The 27,872-nt window shown below is 33.9% G+C and overlaps 1 protein-coding gene across 1 annotated transcript; it reads right to left on the minus strand.

Annotated features, from left to right (window-relative positions):
• Nucleotides 1-152: 152 nt before the first annotated feature.
• LOC125051263 lies at nt 153-27,832 on the minus strand. Its single transcript, XM_047651474.1, has 35 exons — nt 27,613-27,832; nt 27,278-27,490; nt 27,050-27,105; nt 24,435-24,564; nt 23,527-23,664; nt 22,873-23,002; nt 21,901-22,046; nt 20,807-20,943; nt 19,798-19,925; nt 19,334-19,469; nt 17,186-17,303; nt 16,708-16,824; nt 16,189-16,320; nt 15,795-15,873; nt 15,317-15,343; nt 14,943-15,073; nt 14,228-14,385; nt 12,968-13,150; nt 12,541-12,698; nt 11,494-11,617; nt 10,926-11,080; nt 9,988-10,134; nt 8,336-8,477; nt 8,065-8,200; nt 7,233-7,435; nt 6,647-6,812; nt 5,585-5,901; nt 4,700-4,826; nt 4,199-4,379; nt 3,844-3,953; nt 2,816-2,947; nt 2,540-2,713; nt 2,029-2,107; nt 1,736-1,863; nt 153-1,412 (listed from the first exon to the last, which is right to left on the minus strand). Exons 1-35 carry the CDS (start codon nt 27,703-27,705, stop codon nt 390-392), a joined length of 5,754 nt encoding a protein of 1,917 aa, XP_047507430.1. The 5' UTR covers nt 27,706-27,832; the 3' UTR covers nt 153-389.
• Nucleotides 27,833-27,872: the final 40 nt, after the last annotated feature.

The raw sequence follows: 27,872 nt of genomic DNA on the forward strand, positions 1-27,872 counted from the left end.
CTGTTGGCCATGCTCTGATTACAAATCTATGAATGAACATGGTTTAGTAGATGACAATAAATTAACGTAAATGAAAGTAAGAGTGACATCAGTTGTTTTAAATAATAATATCATCCGTAAAACTAAAACGATGAATATGAACATTTGGATATTAGTAGTGCTTGAATCGGTTACACAAAAAAAATATTTTATTAATTAGGTCAAAAAAACTTCCACTCAGTTTTATAATTCCCTTTATTAGGGGTGCGTTTTGAATATGTCTGTGTGCATCATGACTATGAAAAATATTTTTTTTTAATATTTTTTATGAAACTATAATACTTGTAATGCCATGAAAATTAATTAGTAAAGTCAGATAACTATAAAATATTTTCAAATACTATTAGTTATTATTTGGAGCTGGTTCTTTTCTTATTGATAGATGAATCGCTGTCGCTCTCCGCTGATAATCGAGTTATTATACTCTTATTATCATCTTCGTTATTCGTCGTTGTTGTCGTATTTGGATCTGTATCACTATCAAGGGACTTGAAATTCCTTTCATCTGTGGACAAATCTCGCATTGGCTTTAATTCATGCAATTCTATCGTTGAACTTTTTCTTTCACTCATCTCATTATACTTTACATGTATACTTTGCTTTAGACGTGATGTAGACGTCGGAGCATCAAATGTGTCGTCGGTTACTTCCTGTACATCATTCTTTTCACTTGAGTCTGTTACTGATGCATATTCACCATATCGTCCCAAAATATATTCGTCAACGCTTTTCATTTGCTTAACATCCAAATTAGCATTTGAAACCTCTCGGTTTAAAGTTTTGTCTCCTACTAAAGGTAGGGAATCTATATTTTCTTGAGTAGAATCATTAACTGCTTCCATCCGAGCTAAAATCGCTTCTGTAGCTTCTTCTTCTTCATTTAAAACATCTTGGTCAGTTAGTTTATTCGCCGATTCTATTTCCCTTCGATCAACAGTTGAGACATCTTCAGAAGATTTTATAGCAAAGGGAACCTCTTTAGGCGGCTCATAGGTATTGAGATTTTGTTCTGCTAGAGATTGCCGATTATCAACAGGCCACGTGTTTGAATCATCACTTGATTGACCTTGCGATTCGGTTGCCTCTTCGCTTCTTTTATTGGAAAGGGGTTTTAATTTCCCTGAATTTATCTTTTCTTTAGATGAGTGTTTAAAATCGTGGTATATTGTAACCCTTCGTTCTTTTTTTTCCTTTTCTATTTTATCGTCAGGTGAATTGTCATCTCTCGTCAATGATTTTTCAATAACTTCTTTACTGTCAGGAAAATGCTGTAATAAATGTTCCCAGTCGTTTAGACACAGTGATAATACTTGCGAATTCATTACTGTTACATAAGAGTGTGTATAGGGAAGATTGTGAACAAGACCATGAAGCTGAAATAATGAAAGAATATTATTAATATATTTTAGTTAATATTAATGAACATTAACAAAACTATTCATGAACATTATCTTAGTTTAAGCTATTTAACAAATTAAGCAAAGCTCTTTTGTGAACTTTATAGTTCTCTCATATCTCTTACATAAAGGTATATCAATTATATGTTACAAATGCTAAAATTATATCAAAGGCACTAAAATATTTTTGTTCTGAAGTCTCATAATGCAATCTTAGCAAATAGCATATATGTATATGGTAAAAAATATGAACATAGTATATTTATCCTATGAAATCACAAGGCAAATTGAGTTCATACCGTTCCAAAGTCCTCTCCAGCAAAATATAGTCGAGTGATGCAATTCTGTTCGGTAGTTTCTAGAACGCGTCCTGAATGAACGAAGTAAAGGCTGTCCGTTCTCTCGTTCTCTTTTACAACATATAGCCCTTAACAAACGAAATTTTATATTAATTTATAAGTTCTTTAAAATAATATGACAAAAATCTGACTGAGACTGCTTTTAAAATGGTTACATAATTTAAGTTTTTTGGCACACTTCCTTACATTTTATGGTGGGCAATTTAAAATAAAAAATAATATAAAATGTATACCTTTGCTATAAGTAAAGAGCTTAAAGCAACCAACTAACTGTCGTAAGAAAACTGGCTCGCAGTTCCTAAATATAGGATGCTGGAACAACGATATTCGAAATCTTTATATATATAATTCTTCTGTGAGTGTGTATGTCACTGAGTTCTCTCAAACGACTGGACCGATTTTGATGAAATTTTTTGTGTGTGTTCAAGGGGATCTGGGAATGGTTTAGATTCACAAATCAGCCCGCCAGATGGAGCTGCAGTCGGTACTTTCATACTTTGCTTTACTAATTGCTTGAAATATCATGCAGGACAACGTCTGTCGGGTCCACTAGTTATATATAAAATATATTTTGTTTAATTTAGTATGGGGTGAAAACGTATAAGATCCATCTGTAACAGTTTCGAAAATACGATTTAATGAGTCAGTTTATATTTCGTTTTATGTACTCTCATTAATCGTCAGGGATTCGATATAAAAAATGATAAGGATTATTTCGAGTATTCAGTCTTTGTTTATACTCACAGCATGTAAATGGTACAAGTACGCCGCAGACATGACCTCAAGTTTGAGACCGTTCGGCGCATTAATTAAAAATTCTGGTAACTGAACACCGCGGGATTCCGACCAAAGGTGCAGCGAGTATTTGTGAACCAGTTTTACTAAGTTTTGGGAGACACGGTTATTTTTGAGGAATTCCTGGAAAATTATCGAAATTATTTAGTAATGTGAGAAATGTCATGTCTTTCATTAACTAGCGTATTATTTTCTCAAAACGCTTAACTTTTAAAAATGCATTACCTGCAGTTCGATAATCTTGCAATAATATCCAAAAGACCGAAATGAATAATACTGTATAATATTTGAGAATTCACCGACATATATCATATATACCATTGTAGATACTAGCTGAAGTATTGAAACAAATATAACCTAAAAATCATTAAAACATTACAGATAGTCTAGCCAAGTAAGAAGAAAAAATACGACTGTGCTTCTAGACTGGTCAACTTGTATTATTGATATGTATCATTAATGATTTGTCATAAAATCAAAATTTATTTAATCTTATATAAAAAAGGAAGATCTAAATTTTCATTTAAGTGGTACTTCCCAAATCAAGGGCTTAGGGTGAAAAGATCTTTGAAGAAACACTCGGACACTCTTTTCAATGGTTATCCAAGTATTGTACAGGGAAATTGTGGGGAAGAGCAACCATTACGCCAAGTTTCACTTGGCAAATTATATATAGCATCAGCAGGCAAAATAGAAGCACGCACTTACATTATAGTAAGAAAAAAAAACACAAACACAGGCGATCAAGGTTAAAACGTGGAAACTGATTGAAATTATAACGATGCATGGCCAGCTATCGCCCCCTCATGTCGGGGTAAAAATGGAATACATTATATAATAAATTCGCGTAAATCATCGACAGAGACGGGAAATTTAATAAATATAGTTAAAAAAAACTATAAAACACGCTTTTAAAGCACATCGAGAATATTAGCATTTTTAAAGCATATTTAGTTTGATATGCTTTAAAAGCGTGTTTTATACTTTTTTAAACTATATTTATTTTCCACTTTTTAGTCCTAGCAGCAATACGTGATGTCACAATTTAATCGTATTGCTTTGGGGACTTAAAAATAATTTCATTGTTTTTTCGAGATAAACCTATGGAATTATTATATTGTCGCTGATTCTTTATAAGTGTACAAAGTTTGAATTAAATCTGTCCGTCAAAATCGAGTCCGAAGGAGTCGGTTACATACATAAATACATGTGAAGCTAATATAAAGCGTGTAAAAATATTGTGACATCCCTACCTCAGATTGTTTCTTTGGCAAAATATCACCGACTCCATTTTGTGTAAAGGTGGTTAATACGAAGTACAAAGAACAAATATATTTACTCTGACAAAGAGGACGACCTTTAACTGAAAAAAGTATTTTAACAAATTTGTTAATGTTAGTTCACACAACACATTCAAAGTTTAAAGAACGAATAAACTCTTTTTATAGTCTTAAGAAATAAATTATTTAAAAATAACATTTGGAAAGTTAAGGCTTTAATTTCCACAGTCATAGGGTTATGTATTGAAATAGAAATTAAATAACATACAAATAAATATTTCTTTTTTTGCTTGTTGCAATGAAATCAAATAAATCTAATCTAAATTACCATCATAGAACCAAGAGGACTTAGGTGAAATATCCTCTTCCATAACGCCAATAAAATACCAGATACAAGTGGATACATGGATGAATAACGTCATCCAAATAAACACGGATACAGTCGTCGTAAATATCAGGTTTACTGAAATACTCTCATGACGCTTTTGAAGGCATTTGTATACGGTTACCTGGCGGCAAATTTAGTTAATTATTATTAAATACATCACAGACACCTTGACAACTAAATATACATAGGTATCGCCTAAATAGCTTCTCCTTTCATAAATTGTAAACGACCACGAATGTTTCAAACTAATATTCGCATAACAAAATCGCAAATAAATTTCATTATTATGTGAATTCGTTTCGCAAAAACACCGGTTTTTCGAGTTTGTTATGTATAATATTAGTACAGTAAGATTTCAAACAGATTTTTTCCATATAAATATATATAAAAGTAGGCGAATATTGTGTAAGGAGGCAATGCTTGGGAAAAATTTAAACTTACGATTCGAAACAGTCGATTTAGGCGGAAACTTGAAAACACCAACCATCTGTTAGTTACACTGAATAATGAAAGAGCTTCGAACGGTATAACTGATATCAAATCCATCTTGAATTCACGTTTTAAATATCTAAAATTTGAATCATTTATTGGTAGGCCATTTTGTGTGAATCCAAATTTCGCAGATCTTCATCCTCTTATTTATAGAAAAAAATCATACCGTTTTTACCAAAGTACTCATCTGTTATTTTTCATGTCAGTGTAAACTTAATTTGACACTTACGAAAGAGCAATTTAATTAAAAGAGTGCAACTAATTATTTTTATGCCTAAAGGGTTTTATGATAATTTTTAAAGAAAACAATTTGATAATGTGTAATTCGGTAAGATCTAGTAGCACGTTTTATTTTATGACCGATTTTTTTTCGATTATCATCATCATTTGAACAGTGATGGCCTATAGTGGCGTGAGCGTATCGCTCACTACCCTGAGGTCGTGGTTTGAATCACGGTTGTACATCAATGGATTTTTTTTAATTAACTTAACACTTGCACTTAACTCTCGTATGGTGAAGGAAAATATCGTGAGGAAACCGGCATGCCTTAGACGTGAAAATCGACGTCGTGTGTCAGGCACAAAACTGATCCCCTATAAGACAAAAATAATGATCACGAAACAGACATACAAATCTAAGAACCAAACCTAAAAGTTTGCAGCTCCACTAATTTTTTTTTCTCGATCGTTCAAGCTATTTGTAATACGAACATTTGTATGTATCCCAATATTTATATTCAGTTCTCGAAAGAGTGAGACGGGCGGATAATTAAGCTTCGGGCGCTTTCGTAGAGTTAAGTAAGTTACACTTTAAAAACTATTAAAAGGATTTACTTGCGTCTTTCCTTCCAAATTGAGGCCACCATCTCGTTCCCAGAATATGGCATGAGAATATAAATTAAAAACTTCCATAAAAATCCCAAATCCATTAAATACAATGCGACTACTAAACTTGTACGATTATCTTGAAAACCAGCGTTATACACATCAGCGTAGATACATCCAAGAGAAATGAAAATCAGGTAAATTTGTACGATTGAGATTTGATGTTGGGTTACAGCGATAAACTTTTGGAAAATTGTCCATATTAAAGAAGTGTTCACTTCCTTTGTATTAAATTCTATAACTTCCTCAGTTCCCATTACATAGTTCTGGAAGGCAGATTTGGATTTTATACGAACTGAAAATCCAATGAATTAATCCCAGTGAAATTGGATGTTGTAACAAAAATAATTAATTTTCTATTTATAAGGAATGTCTATGCTATACGTATGTGTATGCTGGGGCATATTCATTTCTATACCTGTTTTACAAGGGTAGTATCAGCGTGGTTGACACAAACCGAACGATTTAGAAAGGACTGTCCTGAGACCTGAAGAACCGCATCCCCACTGACTCATAAAAGCAGTTAAGACTGACTTAATTACAACTTTAACGAATAGAAGCGTGAATTTATTACATTATTCAAAATATCGCTTACAGTCATAGTAAGCGAGGGACTGCATAAAAAAAATAGTGCATGGAGGAAATGAAAAAAAGGAAGGGGTAGAAATTGATTTTAAGTGAAATCGTATTGTTTCTATAAACAAACTTTATTAACATTGCTTACAATTCACAGTTAATCGCATTTTTATCATTTTCGAGTGGAGAAATATCCAAATCTATAACATTTACAATGGGATTATGATAACTAAAGTAAAATACGAAATTACGCATTTACTCTCGCTCTGTCTCTTTCTATTCCCCCTCCCCAGGATCGATGAACTTTTAACGCAACAGTGCTTTCTTACCCCCTCCATGGTAGAACCTTGTCGGAAGTCGCATTTGATGTATCACTTCAAAATATTCATTAAAGAAGTATAATTTAAGTATTCACGAATATCAAAGACATATTACCTCATTACGGCCTAGGTATTCTTCCAATAAATCAAGAATATGGGGAAATTCAGCGATGATTTTGTAAAACTTAACGGTATTCATATACAATAGATGTACTTGGGTCACACATACCACTTCTACCGTACTACGCATGGTCACAAGACATCGTAAATTACCAAATAGACTGAAAAGTTAATGTAAAGTTATTGAGAGAGAAAAACTAAGCAACGAATGATCATTCTTATTTTTAATACTTGTGGTTTCGCATTAGAACGATAATAAAATTTAAGTTTTTCAATTAGTATAGTATTTCTATAGTATGAGATTCATAGGTATACGGATTTCTTAACAACGGAGGCAATATCGGAAAATCTCCGTCCTCTATATTGACGCCCTATCCACAGAAAATGTTTGCATGGAAGAAAATCATATGCATCACATTGTAAAGCCTTCAGATTTAAAAAAAATACTGTGCCAAACGAATTCCAAGTAGACTAGTAGAGTTATACTAAAAATTACAAATGAAACAAGTTCACAATGGCTCACTACCCGGTTTCCTCCGCATATTTCGTTATAATTTAGATTCAAAAAAAAGTTTTCTAACCTTCCTTTCCCTAACTTAACCCTTTCAATGATGCCATCATTGTCATAATATCTCAGTTCCACGACTCCTTGATCAACAATATATAAATCGGATGTGACGTCATCCTGCGATATGATGCACGTGTCCTTTAGGAAGTGGAGCGTATGTACAGCCCGCCCTATAATCCTTAATAACGCTATGTCGCTCTTCTTTACAATTGGACACTGAAATTTAAATTTTCTTATGAAATATGCAAAATATTCTAAAATCATAGACAAAAGATTCACAGTAGGATGGTAAATAGGATGGATTCACAGTAGGTAGGTAGACGTATGTTTATGAGTTTAAATGTGCTTAGTCGGGGTTTTGACGAATAGGTGGCAACATTAATTTTAGAGTGGAGCGCATTTTCACTATTTCCCGTTTTTAAAATTGTAAATTAGTAATTTTCTTTAAAAAAATAAAAAAATAAATCAGTGGTCTACAACCTCTTTAGGTCTTTGCCTCAGATTTCTGAATCTGTTTCATGACCATCTAATAGGCAAGTAGGTGATCAGCCTCCATTGCCTGACACACAACGTCGACTTTTTGGGTCTAAGACAAGTCCGGTTTCCTCACGATGTTTTCCTTCACCGTTCGATCAAATGTTAAATGCGCACAAAGAAAGATAGTCCATTGGTGCATAGCCGGGGATCGAACCTACGACCTCAGGTATGAAAGTCGCACGCTGAAGCCTAGTGGCTTCAGTGGCTTCAGCGGCCAACACTGCTCGAAATTTACTTTTGTTCGCTTATTTCACGGAAGTAAATAATGAATTTAGTTAGTGAAAAAAGTTTATTTTTCAAGAGATAACCTTTGAAAATGTAGGTCCATAGATGAAGACAATGGCATCAGTACGTAGTGTGATGTGGTCGCATAGTTTTAATACTTTTCGATAGTCCATGCCACCCATGTTATCCCAGTTTAGTTTATAATACTCTAAAACTTGTCTAAAACAGACTAATAATTAAAAAATAGAAAATAATTTCTTGTAATACGATAAAAATAGGATTGTTATAGGTTTGTTAAATTTAAATTAAATTGTCAAACATAGAACATTTTATTTTTCTGTAGTTAATAAGTACCTTTTCAGCGCAGGCTCCAAATTTTCCTTCTTCATGAACCTCTCAATATCCTGCATATGCTGTTGGAAAGAAGCCAGTGCCTTATTGACATTAGCACGAGTGCTGATGACGCGAACGGAGAAGTAAGTAGTTATCATTGCTCCTACAAAATTCTTGTTAGTTTAATTTATATGCCTAATCATAATACTTTATAAGATAATTGTTAATACTCTTGAACGCAAGAAAATCAATGCCTTTAAAATTGGGAAGTCTGGTGCCGAGAATTCTTTGTTTTAAGTTTTGTCGCGGTAGACTATTTATTTATCTATACTGATATTATGAGGGGGTAAAGTTCGTGAGAATGTAGGGGATAATCTCTGAATCTACAGACCAATAGAGAGACCAAGAGACTTTATTTGTGTTGCATAGGCTATATGAGATATTAAAAGACTCTTTCGCGGTAGTCAAATTGGCAAACTAAGTTACTACGATAAAACAGTCGAACAAAAAAAAAGGAATTTATAGCGGTTATCAATAATATCTATAATATTAAAAGGGAAGGTTTTGAAATATATTTTTCAAAGGTTTACGGGTCACACTGACCCGTGCGAAGCCGAGTTGGATCACTAGTATTATGATAAATGTAGTTTTATCGCTGGCGTACTTAAAACTGTTGCCGTAAAATCAATAATGCTAATTCCTTATATTAAAAAAACCTAAAGTAGTACTTAAAAGGAATCAGTACTATTATAATGTAGATGTCGCAGCCAATTAGCTTAATTAGCCGTTCAATTAACAGTCTAGCCTTTTAACTAGCGACCTGAAAGATGTTCAGCCAGTTGGTCAAACAGCTAGGCAAATGACTTGGATCGATGACGTTTCATTAAAACATTGAACGGCTAATTAAGTTAGTTGGCTACGACCATTGATATACAAAAAACCCAAGATGCACAGTCTCGAATAAAAGTAACGCTCGAAAGTGTCCCGAAACACTATTTCTGTCCCTTTCTATAACAGTATATGTTACAAGCATACATTATTGCAAAATCAACCTTACGCGAATTGCTTAAAGTTGTTATTACGACGCAGTGTATACGTACTTAAAGCAATAAAATTTTACGACCGACCGTGGTCGGTAGGACAAGGTATTGAGTGGAGTCGAACATGACTTTTTTATTTACAACTATTTAACATAATTTTAAATTTATCCGACTTTTCGGGTGCTTTACAGAGTGCGTGGTCACGGTGACTGAAGACAAAAGGTGTTGGATGTTAAATAGTTGTAAATTTATAATAATACATAACTTTAATCCGGTTAAAAAGTTTTTTCTTTAAATTAAAAAAAAATGTTAAATTGGCTACCTCCTGACCTACACTTTATATAGCGTAAATATACCTATTTGTCAAAAACTACACACAAAAAAGTTCAAAAGTACATAAATTTATTTATAAAAAAAACACAAATAAATAACATCGACTCCACTTATTAGACGCGAGATTATTTGAAATGAGCGCACAATTTAGAATGTTGCGCTCATTTTTTGAAGACGTTTTTTTGACCTTGAGTGTGCATCTTGGGTTTTTTGTATATCAATGGCTACGACATAGACAAGACATTTCTGGCGCAAAAATGTACATATGGTATATATGAATTGTATATATGACTTTCTCACCAATAATCATTCCAGCAATCAAAATCCTCATGACTATAAAGTTACTAGGGCTAAATGTATTATATCCCGTACTGGTTGTCTCGTAAACCACCCAGAAATACGTCGCCAGATGTAGGTTCCAGGAATTTTCAGTGATGTTGAAACGAACTAGAATTAATTCTTGTATTTTAGTATTCATTAACGCAATAGTGTGCTTTTGCCATTCTTCCATAACAACTTTAAACTCCTAGTATGACTTGACTTAATGTCGTATGTCGCCAAGGTGGGGTTGAAGAGATCCTTATCGATCATGAACTCACAATATAATAAACTAGCAGACTCGGCCAAGCGTTACTGTGGCTAAGGTTTTTATTATATTACATAGTAGTAAACTATTCAAAGGACACGGCAGGAAAAAAACAGTCATGGGGATCACCATGCTTTTTTGGTGGCTATGCCATTAAATTGTAGCTTATGTGAAATGTTGGTATGTACTTTCAACACAGCGCCATCTGTTAGAATTGTGCCAAATAATTTGCAATAAAATTACAATGCGGGTATAAATCGAGATGTAAGCTATCCTATCTTTTAAGTTGGATCAAACTACACACGGTGTGCAAGTTTGATTGATATCGGTTCGGTAGTTTAGGAGTCCATAGCGGACAAACAACGTGACATGTAATTTATATATATTAAGATAATATACGTCCGTAGAAACCGTAAGTCTGTATTATAAAATTAACCCAGAAATAGTTGTATTAAAAAAAATAATGGAACACAATAATTTTTTTCTTAAACAATTATTATTTTAATTAGCTTGCACTGTAGAGACAGAACAGAGGATCTGTTTTTAAATAGATACAAATGTAGGCTTACTTTAAAACAGTGTAATTATAAAATACTAGAGTCTAACGTACGCGGCCCAAGTATTAAATAGTTTTATAACAGCTGAAACTTACAAACATTCCTGTATAAATTTATCCATGATCCACCTTCATCGCCAAATGGTACAAGTTGGTAGTCCGCATCATCAAATCCAACTTTCACAGAATTAAAAATAATTAAACACGTAAGCACATTTAGTAGAGCTAAGAATGGGGGAATCGCCTTCAGTCTGAAAATGTATTAACTTTTTAACACCATAGACTTTCTAGTTGATTTCTTCTTGATGTCTTACTAACCTATATAGGGATGTCTATTTGACAAAAATCAGAATTGTAGTAAGCGGGATCGCAATTAGCACGTAACGCCTAGCCCTAGGCTAAAGCAGGTAAAGCGTAGTGTACAAGTAAATATGTAAAAAGTGGTATTCATATGTAACAGATTCCTGTATCTGATTCGTATTTAATTTGTCATCATATCGTCACATGTCATCATTTGTTCAAATAGGCAAGGTTGTGATCAGCCTTCCGTGCCTGACACACACGGCCAACTTATACACAATGTTTTCTTCAGTAAGAGCGAGTATTAAATGCGCATATACGAGTTGAAAACTAGGTAACATATATGAAACTTATTTAATCTTACACAATAATAATATCCTTTCGCACGCATCCCTTCAATGTGAGGAGAGCGCTCGGCGTGCGATAAAGCTGTATGAGCCGGTTCAAGGATAGGTATTGTGAGGTAGGACGTAAGAAGTACCTCCCTTCTGTAAATTAATAGTCAGTGAGGAAAAAGGTAAACAAGTACACTGAATATTCTACGAGTTTTTAAGTTATACAAGGTGTTAAAAGGAAAAGCATCATGAAGAATATCTCTATTAGGAAAGCATATACTTTAATTTCGTTTGATAAATGATATTAAGTTAATTATATTAATTATATGAGTCAAGTCAAGTCAAAAATCATTTATTTATGTAAGTTTAGGTAACACAATGTACGCTTATGTACGAATATACATTAAATGCGCCTAATTTTACATTTACTGCCAGTTCTTAAATCAAGGGCGTAGAACGGAAGAGAAGAACTGGGAATAAAGTCTCCGTCACTCTCTTTAATCGTTTTTTGTTTTACACAACATTAGTAAGGAGCTGCAACCATTACACGATGTTCCACATGACATCTTAAGTAATAAATAATAATAAAATAAATTAAAAACAAAGATTTGTCCTCTATCAGCAGGAGGCATGGTGAAATAGGTGTGGACACATGACATACATAATATTACCGAGCAGAAATGTGGGCGAGCGATCTTGACTTGTTTTATTTTTCAAACCAAGTCAACCAACAATTACTTTTTATTACTGCATGCCATTTATATTCACGTTCCTATGGCCAAATTGTAATAAGGTAAACATTTTATTTATTTATTATAGAAATACATACATTATCCTTACAGACTATGCCAATACGATAATGTCGTGAAACATTAAATAAAACATATTGTCTTTTTAACAATATGCTGTAATCAACTTAATATAAAGGGGATTATCGTTTTTAATTAATTGATTTTGATAGATTTTATTTTATCATAATAATCTCGGAAGGGGTACAATTACATAGTACACTTTGTGCTGGTACCAATTGGTGTCGTTTCATTAAGTAAATTTAAGAATACTATAAAATTATTTACCATAGGTCTCCTTAATCACAATTTCCAGGTTTTCTAAGGGCAGGCATGCAAGGAGATCAATGAGAAAGGTGCCTTTTAAATAGTGAGCTGCTGTACTTGCCGGATGATACACCAGTAGACCCTTATCATTGTAGTATCCCACCAGAACTCTTTGTAAACTGTTCCACATAACAAATAAAAAATAATATTAACAGACTCGCGGTATAATCATGTGACCCAAAATAATAAAAAATATACTTACTAGAAATACTAATTTTCTTTTAAGACACGCTCATATATAAAATAATCAGAAAATAAAATAATTATCTCTATTAACTCTAGGAAGGAAAAATATCAAAAGACAGTAGTTTTTGGGTAAGTTATTAAATAAAGCGAGCTACAGAATTTTAATGAAATAATACTCATAAATAAGCTTTTATAAACTCACATGTCCAAATAAGCAGAAAAATCTAGAAAATTTTTGAGATAGTAAAGGTTCTCGAACTGAAGAATCAAGTATGTCCAGGCAGGAAAGACCATAGCACTAATCAACGCACACGCAGCTCGGAACCACTCGTAGCGAGCCAAATACGGTCCGTCAGGACGTATTGTGTAACGTGGAAATATGTACCTAAGAATAATTTATGTAACCAAAATAAATATAGTTTAAAAAAACTAAAAAACACGCTTTTAAAGCACATCAAACTAAAAAGTGAAAAATAATTCCTAATTTAGGCTGAAAATGGTCATATTTTCTCTCTGTGCCATATTTTTCGTCTATCGAGCAACCCACGTTTTTTCACAATAATACCAGTATTTTTTGTTCATTACCATTTTCAGCCTAAATTAGGAATAATTTTTCACTAAATGCGTGTTTTTTAGTTTTTTTAAACTATATTTATTTTTTACATTATTCTTAATTAATATTTATTAAAATTTATTTTCTGTTTTTTAGTTTAGTTTTCTTATTTCTATATAAAGCGTGTGTTCTAGTTTTTTTAAACTATTATTTATTTTTTAGTTAATTTTTTTTTATATTTTTCATTTTTTTTTCGGATTATTGCATTGTCATCGATCTTTGACAGGTGCGCAAAGTTTGAATTAAATCTGTCCGTTAAAAGTGGGTCAAAATCGAGTCCAAAGGAGTCGGTTACATACATACATACAGGTGAAGCTAATATAAAGCGTGTAAAAATACTACGTATTTTTGATGATTTCAAAATTATGTCCAACTTTTACGAATTGCCTACAAGATTTTGGTTCTGTTTTAGAATGGAACTTCGCTGTTGCCCTGAAAGGCTCGCGTTGGATAGCGTAGTTCCTGAAAATGGTTTTTTTAATAGCACAAACGGGCAAGAGGCTCATCTGATGTTAAGTGATACATCCGCCGCCGATGAACACTCGCATTGCCAGAAGTGCGTTGTCTGCCTTTTAAGAATTGGTACGCTCTTTTCATGAAGGACCCTAAGTCGAATTGTTTGGAAACACTTCAGTGGGCAGCTGGTTCCACATAGTTTTCTCATAACTCAAGATTATCGTTTATAGTAGTTTGTATATATGGTTCCATGTCAATAACAGTGTGTGTCAGGCTCAGAAGACACATCACCTCCATGCCTATTGGGAAAAACATATGATCTTGAAACAGATACAAATATCTGAGCCACTGCTTTTTTAAGTATATATTATAAGAATATTAACTACAGCTTACCTTAATATAGATAAGAAACCAAGTCTATTAAATGGGTGTAGAAATGCAGAGTCCTTCTCATGTTTCCTAGGTAATGGAAATCGTTCCACATTAGGTATGGGTTTTGGAGGAACATATGTCACAAATGATGGAAACGGCATCTGAAGGAACTCGAACTCCTACAAAGAAATGACTTTAATTTTTTTTCTATAGAAAACAAATTTCAGCAGTGCAGCTGCAGCATAAATGGGCACCTTTTCCTTTCAAACAATAAAAGGGCAGCACACACCCAAACCCACGTCAAATACTTTTAAATAAAACTTCTACAATGGATATAAACTCAAAACTAGTCAAGAGATTCTCTTGCTTACAACAATTATTGGCGTGAAGCACCCTAAACGTAAAGTTAAATTAAATAAGATAGATTTTTTATCCATTAAGTAGGTTTTATAATATGTAGTTATGCTTTTCGAGAGGCCTGCCAAACAGACCTCGTCCGCAAACATAATCCTAAAGTCGGGAGATTGTAGGTGGCAATACTATTGCAATATAAAATTTGCTACGCAGCTCGCGTAGCAGCTCCGCAAGCACATTTAAATTGCACAAGTGTTGCCACCACAGAATGGAGACGGACGATGTTCGACGTCCCACAGCCGAGCGAAAGACAGATCTTGTGAAAGACAAATCCTTAAATAGTATTTTTACTATAGAAAATATAATATTGTAAAAATTATACCGGTTGTTCTTTGGCAAATTCAATAGCATCTTTAATCTGTGGTATTTCGTCTATGTTTTTCAGAAACTTTCTGGATATAGAGAACACTTGGACGTGCGTCACTGCTCTGATAGTGTAAAATGAAGGAATTCCTGAGGGTATAGTTATATTTATAAAACATAATCACAGTTATATAAAATTAATTAATAATATAATAAACAGTATAAATAATGGGTTTCAATTTTCAGAGTAAATTGTACTTAAATTTCAGGAATTATATTTCTGTAGCCTTAACTATTTTCATGTCATGAACTTTTAAATACTGTTACGATGTGGTTTAGAATAAATACTAAATAAATAAAAATTACGTTCTGTACGAGTAAGCATGAATATACGATGTTTGTTTTGAAAAGTATTCGTAACTAAATATCGAAAAAGCTGTATTGATTAATCCGGTCAAATTATACTAAAAAATAGGGGTAAGGTTACAATAATTGTAACCTTACCCCTAATAAAACGGTGGCTCTTAGGAAAAAAAGTATTTAGACATTTTTTATAGATAATTATCTGATCTACAATTTTTGTCTAAACAAATTTTATGATAAAACTTACCATTTTGCTGAAAATCGCGAAAAACCCATTTTTGTGATCTTTGACCCGGAGTAAATTTTTTGCACGTGCCGGATCGATGAGGACTTTTCACATTTCCTTTATAATAGTGTATTGAGCAATCCTACCAATATTCAGCCAAGTGCGAATTATTGTAACCTTGGATGTCTAAATTGACCGGACTATGATGTTGTCAACGTTATTATCAGGTAATCGTAGCGTAGGGTAATTTAAAGCTTAAAATGTAAAGTACTATATACTTACTCAGCAAACAAACAACCACACCAAAATGATGTCTCGTGGTTAATTCACGAACAACAGTTTTTGTTATTGGACACAACACCTTAAAATCATGATATTATATATATATTTTTACCATTATAAAAGTGACATATTTGACCTTACAACACGCATATGATCACTAAATGTGTATATATATATTATATATCTTCAAGAAAAGAGCGTGCCAATTCTTAAAAAGCCGGCAAAGCACTCGCAAGTCCTCAGGCATTGGGAGAGTCCATGGGCAACGGTATCACTTATCATCAGATGAGCCTCTGCCCCCTATTCTATAAAAAAAAGAAGAAGGTCGAAGAAGGTTTCCAAGCGATACTTTCCCGCTATCACAATGTCTAAAGAGTTAACAAAATTTTCTTACTTCACATATCCCTTGTTTAACGACATACATCTCATTAGAAATGTCTCCAGTGTTTAATAGTATCTCATTTGGACAAGTGCAAAATAAGGTTGCGTTCGATGCTATAGTTTTTAATTCCTCTTTGTGGAGTAGCTGGAAATTATCATAAAAAAAGTGTGTGTTATGTACACGCGTTAGAAGTTATAGTGGCGAAAAACTTACTCAAAAATTTATTCTCATCATTTTTCCCTAACGCGCCAAAATTAGTATAACTTCAAAAAAACAAAAAACTAAAATGTTGACTATAGCTAACTTCAGAGTGTCGATTTTTTGTGACGGTGTGCGCGCGCATCGTAGACATTATTCCCATATTTCCCCAACGCGCCAAAAGAAGTATCAAAATAATGTGTAGGTACATCTAAACATAACATAATTGAATATAAGATATAAAATTTTTTTTAAATATTAAATTATGAGTAGGTATATGATTTTTTAAGGTTAAAGGCGCGATGTTTAGCTTGAGGCAATATTGGCAGGTACCTTCATAAATGGTATGCACAGCATATATTTGCTTCTTTGCCTCGTCACAATGTCTTGGTGTACATGTGGCGGCAAGTCGTGAAATATTGACTTCTTTTTATTAGTCATCGAATACGCCTAAAAATAGTATTTAGTATTTTTTAATTTATTTAAGAAATTATAAAACCTTTCCTCTTAGCTTAAAATATAACTAAAACTACTTCATTAAATTTATCCAAGCTCGTCGCCTCATTATAAAACAGTAGTGCAAAGCCAAGGGTATCACGAGGATGTTTTAATGTTTAATAAAAAAAAATAAAAAAAATATCTTCCCGAATCTCATCACACACTCCGCGATCCAAAATTTGTTTTCGAATATTATCTATTGATAAAAACGGTCTATGATGTTTTTCCAAAGTTAAAATTTTTCACACATGTAGGGAAATTCTAAAAAGAGGACAGAAGACGGGGATGTTGAGGAAAATATAATAAATAATACCTTATCGGTGTACCAGCAAAGCTCAAGATAAGACTTGAATCTTTTCGTTAGTATGGGTTCCACTTCATTTTTGTTTAGGAAGTTGGTGACGTTCTCAATACACGCGTCGTAATTTTCCCTGAAGTAAGATTATTATAACATGAGTACCTTAACTGTATTATATATAATTACTAGCAGACCGGCCAAGCGTTGCTGTGGCTAAGGTTTTTGTTATATTACATAGTAGCAAACTATTCAAGGGAAACGGTAGGAGAACACCAGTCATGGGGACTACCATGCTTTTTTGGTGGTTATGCCATTCAATTGTAGCTAATGTGAAACGTTGGTACTTTCAACACAGCGCCATCTGTTAGAATTATTGTGACTATCAAATAATAAACAAATATTTTGCAATAAAATAATATTGCGGGTATAAATTGAGATGTAAGCTATCCTATCTTTTAAGTTGGATCAAACTACACACGGTGTGCAAATTTGATTGATATCGGTTCGGTAGCTTAGGAGTCCATAGCGGACAAACAACGTGACACGTAATTTATATATATTAAGATTTGTATATAGTCCGGTCAATTTAGACATCCAAGGTTACAGTAATTCGCACTTGGCTGAATATTGGTAGGATTGCTCAATACACTATTATAAAGGAAATGTGAAAAGTCCTCATCGATCCGGCACGTGCAAAAAAATTTACTCCGGGTCAAAGATCACAAAAATGGGTTTTTCGCGATTTTCAGCAAAATGGTAAGTTTTATCATAAAATTAGTTAGACAATAATTGTAGATCAGATAACTATCTATAAAAAATGTCCAAATACTTTTTTCCTAAGAGCCACCGTTTTTGAGATATAACGATTCAAAAAGTTGAAAGGGTTGTAATCGTCATAATATGCACACGTTTCCACGCCACCTTTGAGGTAGTGTACTTAGCGCTTTTTTTTTAATGTGGTTTCCCCGGTAGGCCTATTCCACTGATCTTTTATGATTCTGTTTAATTTGAAACTATTGAATAACTGTAGATATTGACAAGGGTTGAAAATGATGAAAGGGGTGTAAATTACAAAAAATAAGAAAATTTATCCGTCTGAATCTAAATCATCATTAACTTCTGCTTTCCCTTGTTCTTGTTCTTCTTCTATTTCTTCTCCTTCTCCTTCTTCTTCTTTATCTTCTTCATTCTAGGTGTTAATAAATTGTCCCAATAATGACACATCGCATGTCTCTTCGTCAACATCAAATGAATCTTCAATTGTTGGCAATTCAACATTGGAGCATGACCGGCCTTGACAGTTAGTACATGCTACAGAACAAAACAGTCCAACTTTTTTTGCAACCACATTTAGCACTACATCCCTTTTTACAGTTGCAAAAAATGGTGTTTAGTAGTTTTTCTGGTGCAGGTGGAAGTAAAGTCTGAACTGGCTCTAATGAATTGTCGACCAACTTCCAACCCCAGTCTTTTCCAACAGCACGAAATAGGTTAGAAAAAATAGGTTACAATAAACACGTGTTTTCACTCCAGATCGATGTTGCTGAAGGTTACACTGGCGTAGAAAATAAAGGAATGGGGTTTTTTTATCCGAAATTTTCATATTTTATATGTGTAAGTCACACTGACCGATAGAACGATATTTTTGCTTATATTACGGCTTCAGTGATGTATATACGTGGTGTACTTATACATAATATGACGATTACAACTCTTTTAACTTTTTGAATCGTGATATCTCAAAAACGGTGGCTCTTAGGAAAAAAAGTATTTAAACATTTTTTATAGATAATTATCTGATCTACAATTTTTGTCTAAACTAATTTTATGATAAAACTTACAATTTTGCTGAAAATTGCGAAAAACCCATTTTTGTGATCTTTGAACCGGAGTAATTTTTTTTGCACGTGCCGGATCGATGAGGACTTTTCACATTTCCTTTATAATAGTGTATTGAGCAATCCTACCAATATTCAGCCAAGTGCGAATTATTGTAACCTTACCCCTATTTTTTAGTCTAATTTGACCGGATTAATATGATAATAATAATTCTATTGTTATGAGGGACAGGTCTGTAAAAAATAACAAAAAGAACTTCATAAAACTGACCTGTAGGTTATTATTATATAAAATGGTAAATAACTGCTCTATAAACAATTGTACCTCATAGCTGTGGTAACCATGATAGTAGCAGAATAGACAGCTTCGATAAATATGTGTAGCACGATGCATAGTTCCAGGACAAACATTACATACACCACACTTAGAGCGTTGGCTGCGCCGAAGTCTTGTTTGTGAGCTTTAAAATAAATTGATAAAGGAAAAATTGTTAAGATACATTTTAAACAGAAGAAAATTAATTATAAAAAAAGTAAGTAAGCAACAATGTAAAGAATCATATTTATAATATGTCATTCCTTAATGATATAAATACAGTATTAAAAAAGCTTTACTATGATCATGGAAGAAGATTGTCTTGAATTTACTTCACGTGTATTAATTTAGACGATTATAAGCATACAGACACTACGTCAGAGAATATGATTTCATTAACTCAAATCGACATTCGAACGTAAATTTCCATAGGTTCCCGTTTTTGTTGCAAAAGAGTTTATAATGTTACTTACAAGTAAAAGTAATCATAGATATTGACCAATAGAGGCTGAAAGTGAGTCGGCTTTCAACTGTGTCATCTAGAGGCTTAGGGGTCCAGTATGGGGAATGAGTTATATTCGTCACTAAGCAGTAACCAAAGCTATGGATGAAATCTTAATTAAAACTTTAAAACAAGTTTTTTTTTGTTTTTATGGAGAAAAAGCTTGCCAACGCTCGGCACACTGACACATTGGTAAAAACAAACACAAAATACAATTTTTAATGTGACAAGCACTTAAAGGCAAACATGACATACATATAGAGATCATAACCTATTATTAAACAAAACAAACAATACAAAAAAAAAACAATTAATAATCAAAGAAAACATTCAAATTACAAAAAACTAAACAAAAATCCATTTTATAGTGTGAGCAACTATGGATCCAGACCTAGCTCGTCACTGTCCTTTAATTCTTAGATATGTAGAACCAGTATCACTGCTTGGACTTCAACACCAGTACTCTGTAACTTCCAATAGCGATTGCGGTAAATCGAAATTATCTAGAAAAATGTCGGGATTGGTATCGCCATCGTAAGTTACAGAGTTAAGTTATAATTCAAGTTGGTGCAGCTTGACGCGCTAGACGTTTACTTGCGAAGCAATTTCATTGCCCACAACTGTTGCATCCTCATTATTCTGATTAATTAATAACTTTCTTTGACAAAAAAAACTTAACTTCACGACTTACTCCATATGAGGTACGGAAGAACCTATGACTCCGTATAACTAACTTTAGTCTCCAGAAGAATTATAAATTTGACTATTTTGGATCCTTCGTTGTTAATCATTCAGTAGCAAAGATTATAAAATTGTATTTAATCATTGTAATAATACTTAATACAGTATTTAATGATTTTATTAGTCAAATTGAAAAAAAAATTACGATTTCATTTATAATGTTCTACAAGCCTGCAGAAAAAATGTACGTAGTATCTACTTTTACGTTAACGAATCAGGGGAAAACTTAAAGAAATTACCCATAACACATAAATCCTTGTTGTAATGCCGCGAGGAGATAACAGGCAATTAGAAGGAGTAGTGAGTAAGAAAGGAATCTCAGGGTATTGCTGTGATATACGCACTCGTCTTCAATGGCTTTAAGCGTTCGAAATACCTGTAATAAAAGACGGTCGCAAAATAAGCTTATTAGCTTGTCCAGGTACAAAATAACTTTACATAAAGTAAAGTAGTCCTCGCAAAACTGTATATTCATATGTAAGTGAATCCTTAGAATCCTCCTTCAAAACGTTTAATTGTGACTAATCTACACTAACCCTTCCCGAAAACAAAGACACGTAACAGGCCCAGATACATTTTAAATTTAACGGAACCTGATGATCCCATTAAGCTGTCTATACACCAAAGACGCGCGCCGCCCCGCCGGCACTAACCCGGAGGGCAAGGCCGGCGGCCTTGGTTTTAACGATGTTGCCGGCGGCTTGCGCCCGCGCGTTCTCCCCGCGGCACGCCCCTCTCCGCTCTTCACCACCGGTTGCCCACCGGCTTTTAAGAAATAGTGGAGAGAAAAATAAAAAATTTAACAAGTCACTAGCAAGCACTTGGCAATCACTAATTGTGAACACTGCATGCCGCGACTGTCGTGCCGCCGGGAAAATTGTCAGGCTCGCAACATCTAAAGCGCCGGGTTCACCCGCCGGCACTAACCCGCCGGGTTCGTGCCGACGCTGCGGGCCGGCGGCTTCGGTGTGTAAACAGTTTTACGGAAGTGAGCTTCCGTTATAAGTGAAGTTCCGTGCTGCCCTTCAGGCAAGTTTCCCAATAACGACGCTGAGTACGATACCTTACGCTAGTCGTGAGAAGAACACATTTTCAGGCAGAGCTACACTCGCCGAAACTGAGCTGTCAAGGTCCAACAGCAAGATTCCATTCAAAACAAATCTACATATTTAGCTACTTGCAGAAATAACATCTGTGTTTTATTTGTTTTTACTTTGTTATACAAAAAACCTATTATTAAATTCAGCCCCAATTTTAAAAGTTGATTTTTCCATATAAAAACCCAGCAAAAAAACTCTTATATTCATGTTTCATAAACTACTATTACAAGTACCTTATGTAATCTGAGTATTTTATTAATCCCAGCAAAATGCCCTTCAGTAGTAAATTCGAATATTGGCAACGTGGCTATAACATCAAGCATAAACCATTTGCTTCGTGCTTGTAGGGACGCTGTTTGGGCAAGGGTTATAGGTACACCTGGAAGTAGCGCATGAATATATTATTCTGTAAGAACAATTCATTTCACATCACAGCCTTGCGATTCTGTAACTCACTTTTCGAACTCACACAGCGGTTTTCGCATCGGCGGTCGCTCTCAAATCAGTCGTGAAGCAGTCATTTTATGATTTGGCATTCTAAAAAGGTGGGAGTTTGTAGTTTATTGTTTATCAGAAAAGTGAGTTACAGAATCGCAGGGCAGATCTATATTATGATAAAAGGGTAGTTAAGGCATAAAGGCTATTCGAGGATTTTTTTACATACTTATTACGTACGTATTATTAGTATAAATTTATTTAGAAGTCGGTTTTTTTTAAACGATTTCCGTATGGTTTTCATTTTACTTTACCGAGTTACATGAGTTTGTTGTAGTTCTCATTAAAATTGCTAAAATTAAAATAAGTGCTCCGTGCTATGCGTACTGTTAATAGCCTCATAAATTATATAAACTTTGTTTTCTTATGATTCATTCTAGTCATAGATCGAGGTGTAATGCTTAAAGCTCCTTACAAGAATGTTGTTAAACAAAATGGCGATAGAAAGAGTTTCTTTACAGTTTTTCTCGACCGATCTACGAATTTGATTTAAGAACTGGCAGTCAATTTAGTTTTAGAAAAAAAAAAGAAAAAAAAACTTAAATGAATTAACGTTTGAACGTTTCAAATTTTACCTACAATGAATCAATATTTTACTTTAACTACACTTGAAAGGAATATTAGTACCCCGGAAACCGCAGACTAATCGGTTAAGCAGTATTATATATGACAAGGGAACAGCAAAACGATTATAAAAATCGAATAATTACCATCTTCAACATTCTCAGCCGTGGAGAGGTGTATGATTAGGTCGAGTGTGAAGATAATGCTCACGATGTAGTCATAGAACCTGAACTGAAGCGGTACCTCTTTCTTATACACCAGGTAGTATGGATGAGTCTATGGAACAAAATAGTTGTCTCTTTAACTCCATTACCTCTTATGAACCACGGAATAGATATATTTCTTTGTTTTTTTAGGGAAGTGAGTGATGAATTGTCTGTGCAAAACCTAAAACAATTATAATCACGGCGAATAGAATCCAATTTAAAAGCAATCTCTTCGTTCGTTTACCATAATGTATTGTTTTCAATGTGGAAATGCTTTATCAAATATAGTATTGTCTTTTATTGACATAACTTTTAGACATAGAAAAACACTTTTTAACGGATTTGAAGTTATGTTTTATTATAAATTTACAATTATTTTACATAATTTTAAATTTAACTGACGTTTCGATACCAACTCGGGGAAATAAATACATATAACACAACTTTTTCTACAGCTGTGATACTTTTTGACATTCAACACCTTTTGTCTTCAGTCACCATGACCACAAATCAAATCCGTTAAAAAAATGTTTTTCTTTATCAAATATTTTATTTATCTTCTCACATACCGGAAGTTATGAGTTTTATACTAACTAGGCAAACAGCCAGTATTATGCATGTCACAAATGAATTCCATACGACTTGTAGCGACGAGGTTGGCTGTAAAATACACGGGAACGTCATTCGTAGGCATATGGCGTCGGATTCCTCCGTCAGGGATGCATCTGCTCTCTGAAATAAATAATTAAGTCTTAATTGTCCGAAGGCAGGTAGGCAGGTAGAAGGAGACCTGGCAGCAGACGCACGTCCTGGTTGAAAAACTTGGTTTGGTCAAAGCACCAAGTCATTGTTTAGAAGCGCGGCATCCAAAATTAAACTAGCCATGATGATCGCCAACCTTCACTATAAGAAGAAAAATTGTCCGAAAATAGTGGCGTATTAGTTTTAAATTTTTATTAGTATGAAGAAATGCAAATACTTTTAAAATATTTTATTTGCTAGTAGAATTTATTCTGTGGGCAATCATAAAGCTTTCCTCGTTACAAATGTACTCTAATAGTGGACTTAATTCCGACAATTTTGTTATCACGATTAACTAAGTTCCATAAATCTGGATCAAAAATATAAGCACACTTTTGAAGAAGAATAACGGTCACCAGAAACAACCTGTCATTTTAATTTTCGCATTCTGGTCTTGTACCAACAACTGTTATCTATGGTCTATCTAGTCTATATCTAGTTAACTCCAGACCATATTTGCCATGAAGCTTGAATGGTGGAATTTCGTATCATCAAAGACAATCAACTATATTTGATGGAAAAACAGTACTACTTAAATGGGTTATTATTGAAAATTAAAAGTTTGGAGCTATATTTAAAATTAGAATTCGCTATTTGGGCACCGGTATTTATTTAAATAATTGCGTATTTTACTGATTGTACCGGTATTTTTAGTTAAATAATATTTAGAGTAAAAAACGCATTTACTCAAAAAAGCTTACATTTCTCATAATATAAGAACCAGCTATTTCCATCATCACATCTGTCTTCGCTAGTGGAGGTGTCTCCCCGATTTTCGCTTCCTTCAAATTCATTAATTTGCGTTTGAAATGTAAGATGCTACTCTTATATCTAAAATTTAAAATAATATTACGTAAATTTGTAATTACTACGAATTCAATTATAAAAAAAGGTGCGTGTACTTATGTACGCGCGTAAGAAGTTATACTTCTTTGGCATTATTAAAAATAGTTTTTGATTGCATGCAAATAATTAATTACAATTAAATAATCAAAGACTGGAAAAGGAGTCATTATAGTCAATAAAGTTCAGTTTACATTTGAAAAATTCAATAAATAAATATTTATTAGTATTCTCTTATATTAAGTGTAACATAAATTCTATTATTATTCGAATGTTGTTTTTAAATTATGTCCAATGCCGTAGCATCTTCCGTGGGCAACTTCATTCTGTTAATTTTGTGTCACGGTGCGCGGGCATCGTAAAATTTCACTCTCATCAATTTTTCATAACGCGCTTAAAGAAGTATAACTTCAATAAGTTCTTTTTTTAAATAAATGTGGTATGTAAAGGGTTTTTCAACAAGAACTTTGTTTTCTAAAACAAAATAAAACAAAGAATTTAGAGGAAAATGAATAAAATTTTTATTGTATTACAAAGAGAAAAGTTTGGCAATTATGAATGAAAAATGATATCTGGCAAATGTCCACCACGACCACGCTGACAGATGTTGATTCTTTCATCAAAATTTTTAATCACTTTTTGGCAAAATGGAGGGTCTATTTCGTTAATGACATCACGGATTTTGAGTTTTAAGGCTGCAATCGATTCGATTGGCTCCGTATAGACTCTGTCTTTAACATAGCCCCACAAAAAATAATCCAGTGGTGTTAAATCACACGATCTGGCTGGCCACTTAACAGCTGAATTTCGCGAAATTATGCGCTCGGGAAATTTGGTTTGCAATAAATTGATCGTTTCATTGGCTGTGTGACATGTGGCACCGTCCTGTTGAAACCACATTTCAGTGATATCCATGTCATCAATAATAGGCCAAAATTTAGTGGTTAACATCTCGCGATACCGTGATCCATTGACTGTTACCGCATTTCCAGCCTCATCTTCGAAAAAAAACGGCCCAATCACGCCTCCAGACCACATAGTGCACCACACAGTAACACGTTGAGTATGCAAAGCCTTCTCAATAATTGCTTAAGGATTTTCAGAAGCCCAAATGCGACAATTTTGCTTGTTGACGTACCCTGACAAATGAAAATGGGCTTCGTCTGAAAAAATGATTTTTTCAGAAAAACCAGCAGGTTGTTCCTGAATGAACTGAGCGAATCTGCGGCGATTTGAATGGTCGATCAGCTTTAATTCCTGCACCAGTTGAATCTTGTAAGGCTTCAAAGCCAAATCCTTTCGCAAAATTCGCCATGTTGTGCTTTTGGATAACCCCAATTGTTGAGAACGTCGTGAAATTGACAAATTTTGATCTTCTTCAACACTGTGGCTCACGGCGGCGATGTTTTCTGTTGAACGACCCGGTCGAACACGTGTTGGTGTTGGCACATTTTGTACCGAGCCTGTCGACTCAAATTTCGCGACCTAATTCTTAACAGCGGTCTCAGAAGGACGATTATGCTGGCCGAAAATATCACGAATTTTACGAAATGTAACTTTAACAGAACCACCATTTTTATAGTGGATTTGAATTATTTTAATGCGATTTTCGAGCGAAATTGAATTCATTGTAATAATTGCCAAAGCACCTGCTACGAATACCGCCAAAAACTAAATGTCAAAACTATCACGTTCTCGGTTTTGCCACAATTGAAAAACAAACTTCTTGTTGAAATACCCTATACATAAGATGGATGCATTGTCAAAATATAATTCAAAACACACATTAATTTATAACCTAAGAACCGTTCACCAACCAGGTGGACCGATCAAGTGAAAGACTCATCGTCCTCAAAACTATACACTATATAAGAAAGGCTCTGTAAAGAAACCGGTGGAAACAGATTGTCCGCTCCAGGATGTTTCCTTGCTGACCACGGCGCTTAAACATGAGCTACCGACTGAAGAGAGAGAAGAACGGCATTATAGAAGCACCGTGACTTTAAAAATCTAACCACTTTTCCCTTGGTTACCTTCTGTTAGAATCTTCTATTGGTACTAAATATATTATAATCTTAATATATATAAAGTACGTGTCACGTTGTTTGTCCGCTATGGACTCCTAAACTACTGAACCGATTTCAATCAAATTTGCTCACCGTTTGCAGTTTGATCTAACTTAAAAGATAGGATAGCTTACATCTCAATTTATACCCGCAATATTATTTTATCGCAAATTATTTGTTCATTATTTGATATTCACAATTCTAACAGATGGCGCTGTGTTTGAAAGTACCAACGTTTCACATAAGCTACAATTTAATGGCATCTGTGTAAAGCATATGGTCCTCATGACTGGTGTTCTCCTAGCGTTTCCCATGAATAGTTTACTACTATGTAATATAACAAAAAAACTTAGCCACAGCAACGCTTGGCCGAGTCTGCTAGTATATAATTAAAAAAATATACGTACGCAGCATTTTCGGGGATTTTCCAACAGTAGTGTCGCCTAACTCTTTCCAAGTGCTCCTGAAAATACATTTATCTAATATTCGTGTTACAATATACTTGAACCTGCACATATTCATTTAAAAATTTAAGCTAACTATTTGAAACTTCAATTAGTCGGTAGGTTAGACATTAATTGAAGGTTATGCTTAGTAATTTATAGTAATTAGAAAGTAAATACAATTTTGCTAACATAAAAAGAAGCCAAAATAAGTTCCTTCTGTCCATATTTCAATGCTGTCTTCCACAAATCAGACGCATGCAACACATGTGCGATACAGAACGTAGCAGCCCTTATTTCTACATGCGCACGCGTGCATGCGGCCGGGCAGCCTGCTTGCGGGGACAAAATTGTACCACGAGCCATCCGAAGAATCGCTGTTGAATCATCTTCGGCTGTTAGCATCTGGAAGTAGAAAAATCAGAGTGTCAATGGATCAGGCTCCGCTGTACCACAGATACGATTTTTACGTACAAGAACATACTTAAAAGTCGTTACTATGAATCGTACGCGTATTTTGCGCTTACCTCAACATCTCCATAGGTGATATATATGATAGATGATCTGATTGTGTTCCGTTTAATGATTGCGTCTCCGGGGATATAGTGGATTGTACGCATTTTCTTCGCGAGCTCTGAAAGGAACTGGTAGGAAAGGTCACGCAAAATACGACTCTGAAAGAAGAAAAAGTTGACGTCAAAACAGCCTTTAAGAAAATATAGATTGTTTCTTTATTTTTACATAAACTTGTGTCTAAAGATACTGAAACGATATATTATATTCATTT

The sequence above is a fragment of the Pieris napi genome, chromosome 7 (assembly GCF_905475465.1).
Source record: "Pieris napi chromosome 7, ilPieNapi1.2, whole genome shotgun sequence".
Taxonomy (NCBI): Eukaryota; Metazoa; Arthropoda; class Insecta; order Lepidoptera; family Pieridae; genus Pieris; species Pieris napi.

Bases quoted from the DNA above. Each gene is read 5' to 3' on its own strand.
- LOC125051263 (XM_047651474.1), bottom strand. From the start codon at position 27,705: ATGCGTACAATCCACTATATCCCCGGAGACGCAATCATTAAACGGAAC. The intron at 19,926-20,806 runs GTAATTTCTTTA...TTTCATCCATAG, and splicing joins CAAGGATTTATGTGTTATGG to CTTTGGTTACTGCTTAGTGA. The intron at 8,478-9,987 runs GTGAGAAAGTCA...AGAATTTTGTAG, and splicing joins GATTGCTGGAATGATTATTG to GAGCAATGATAACTACTTAC.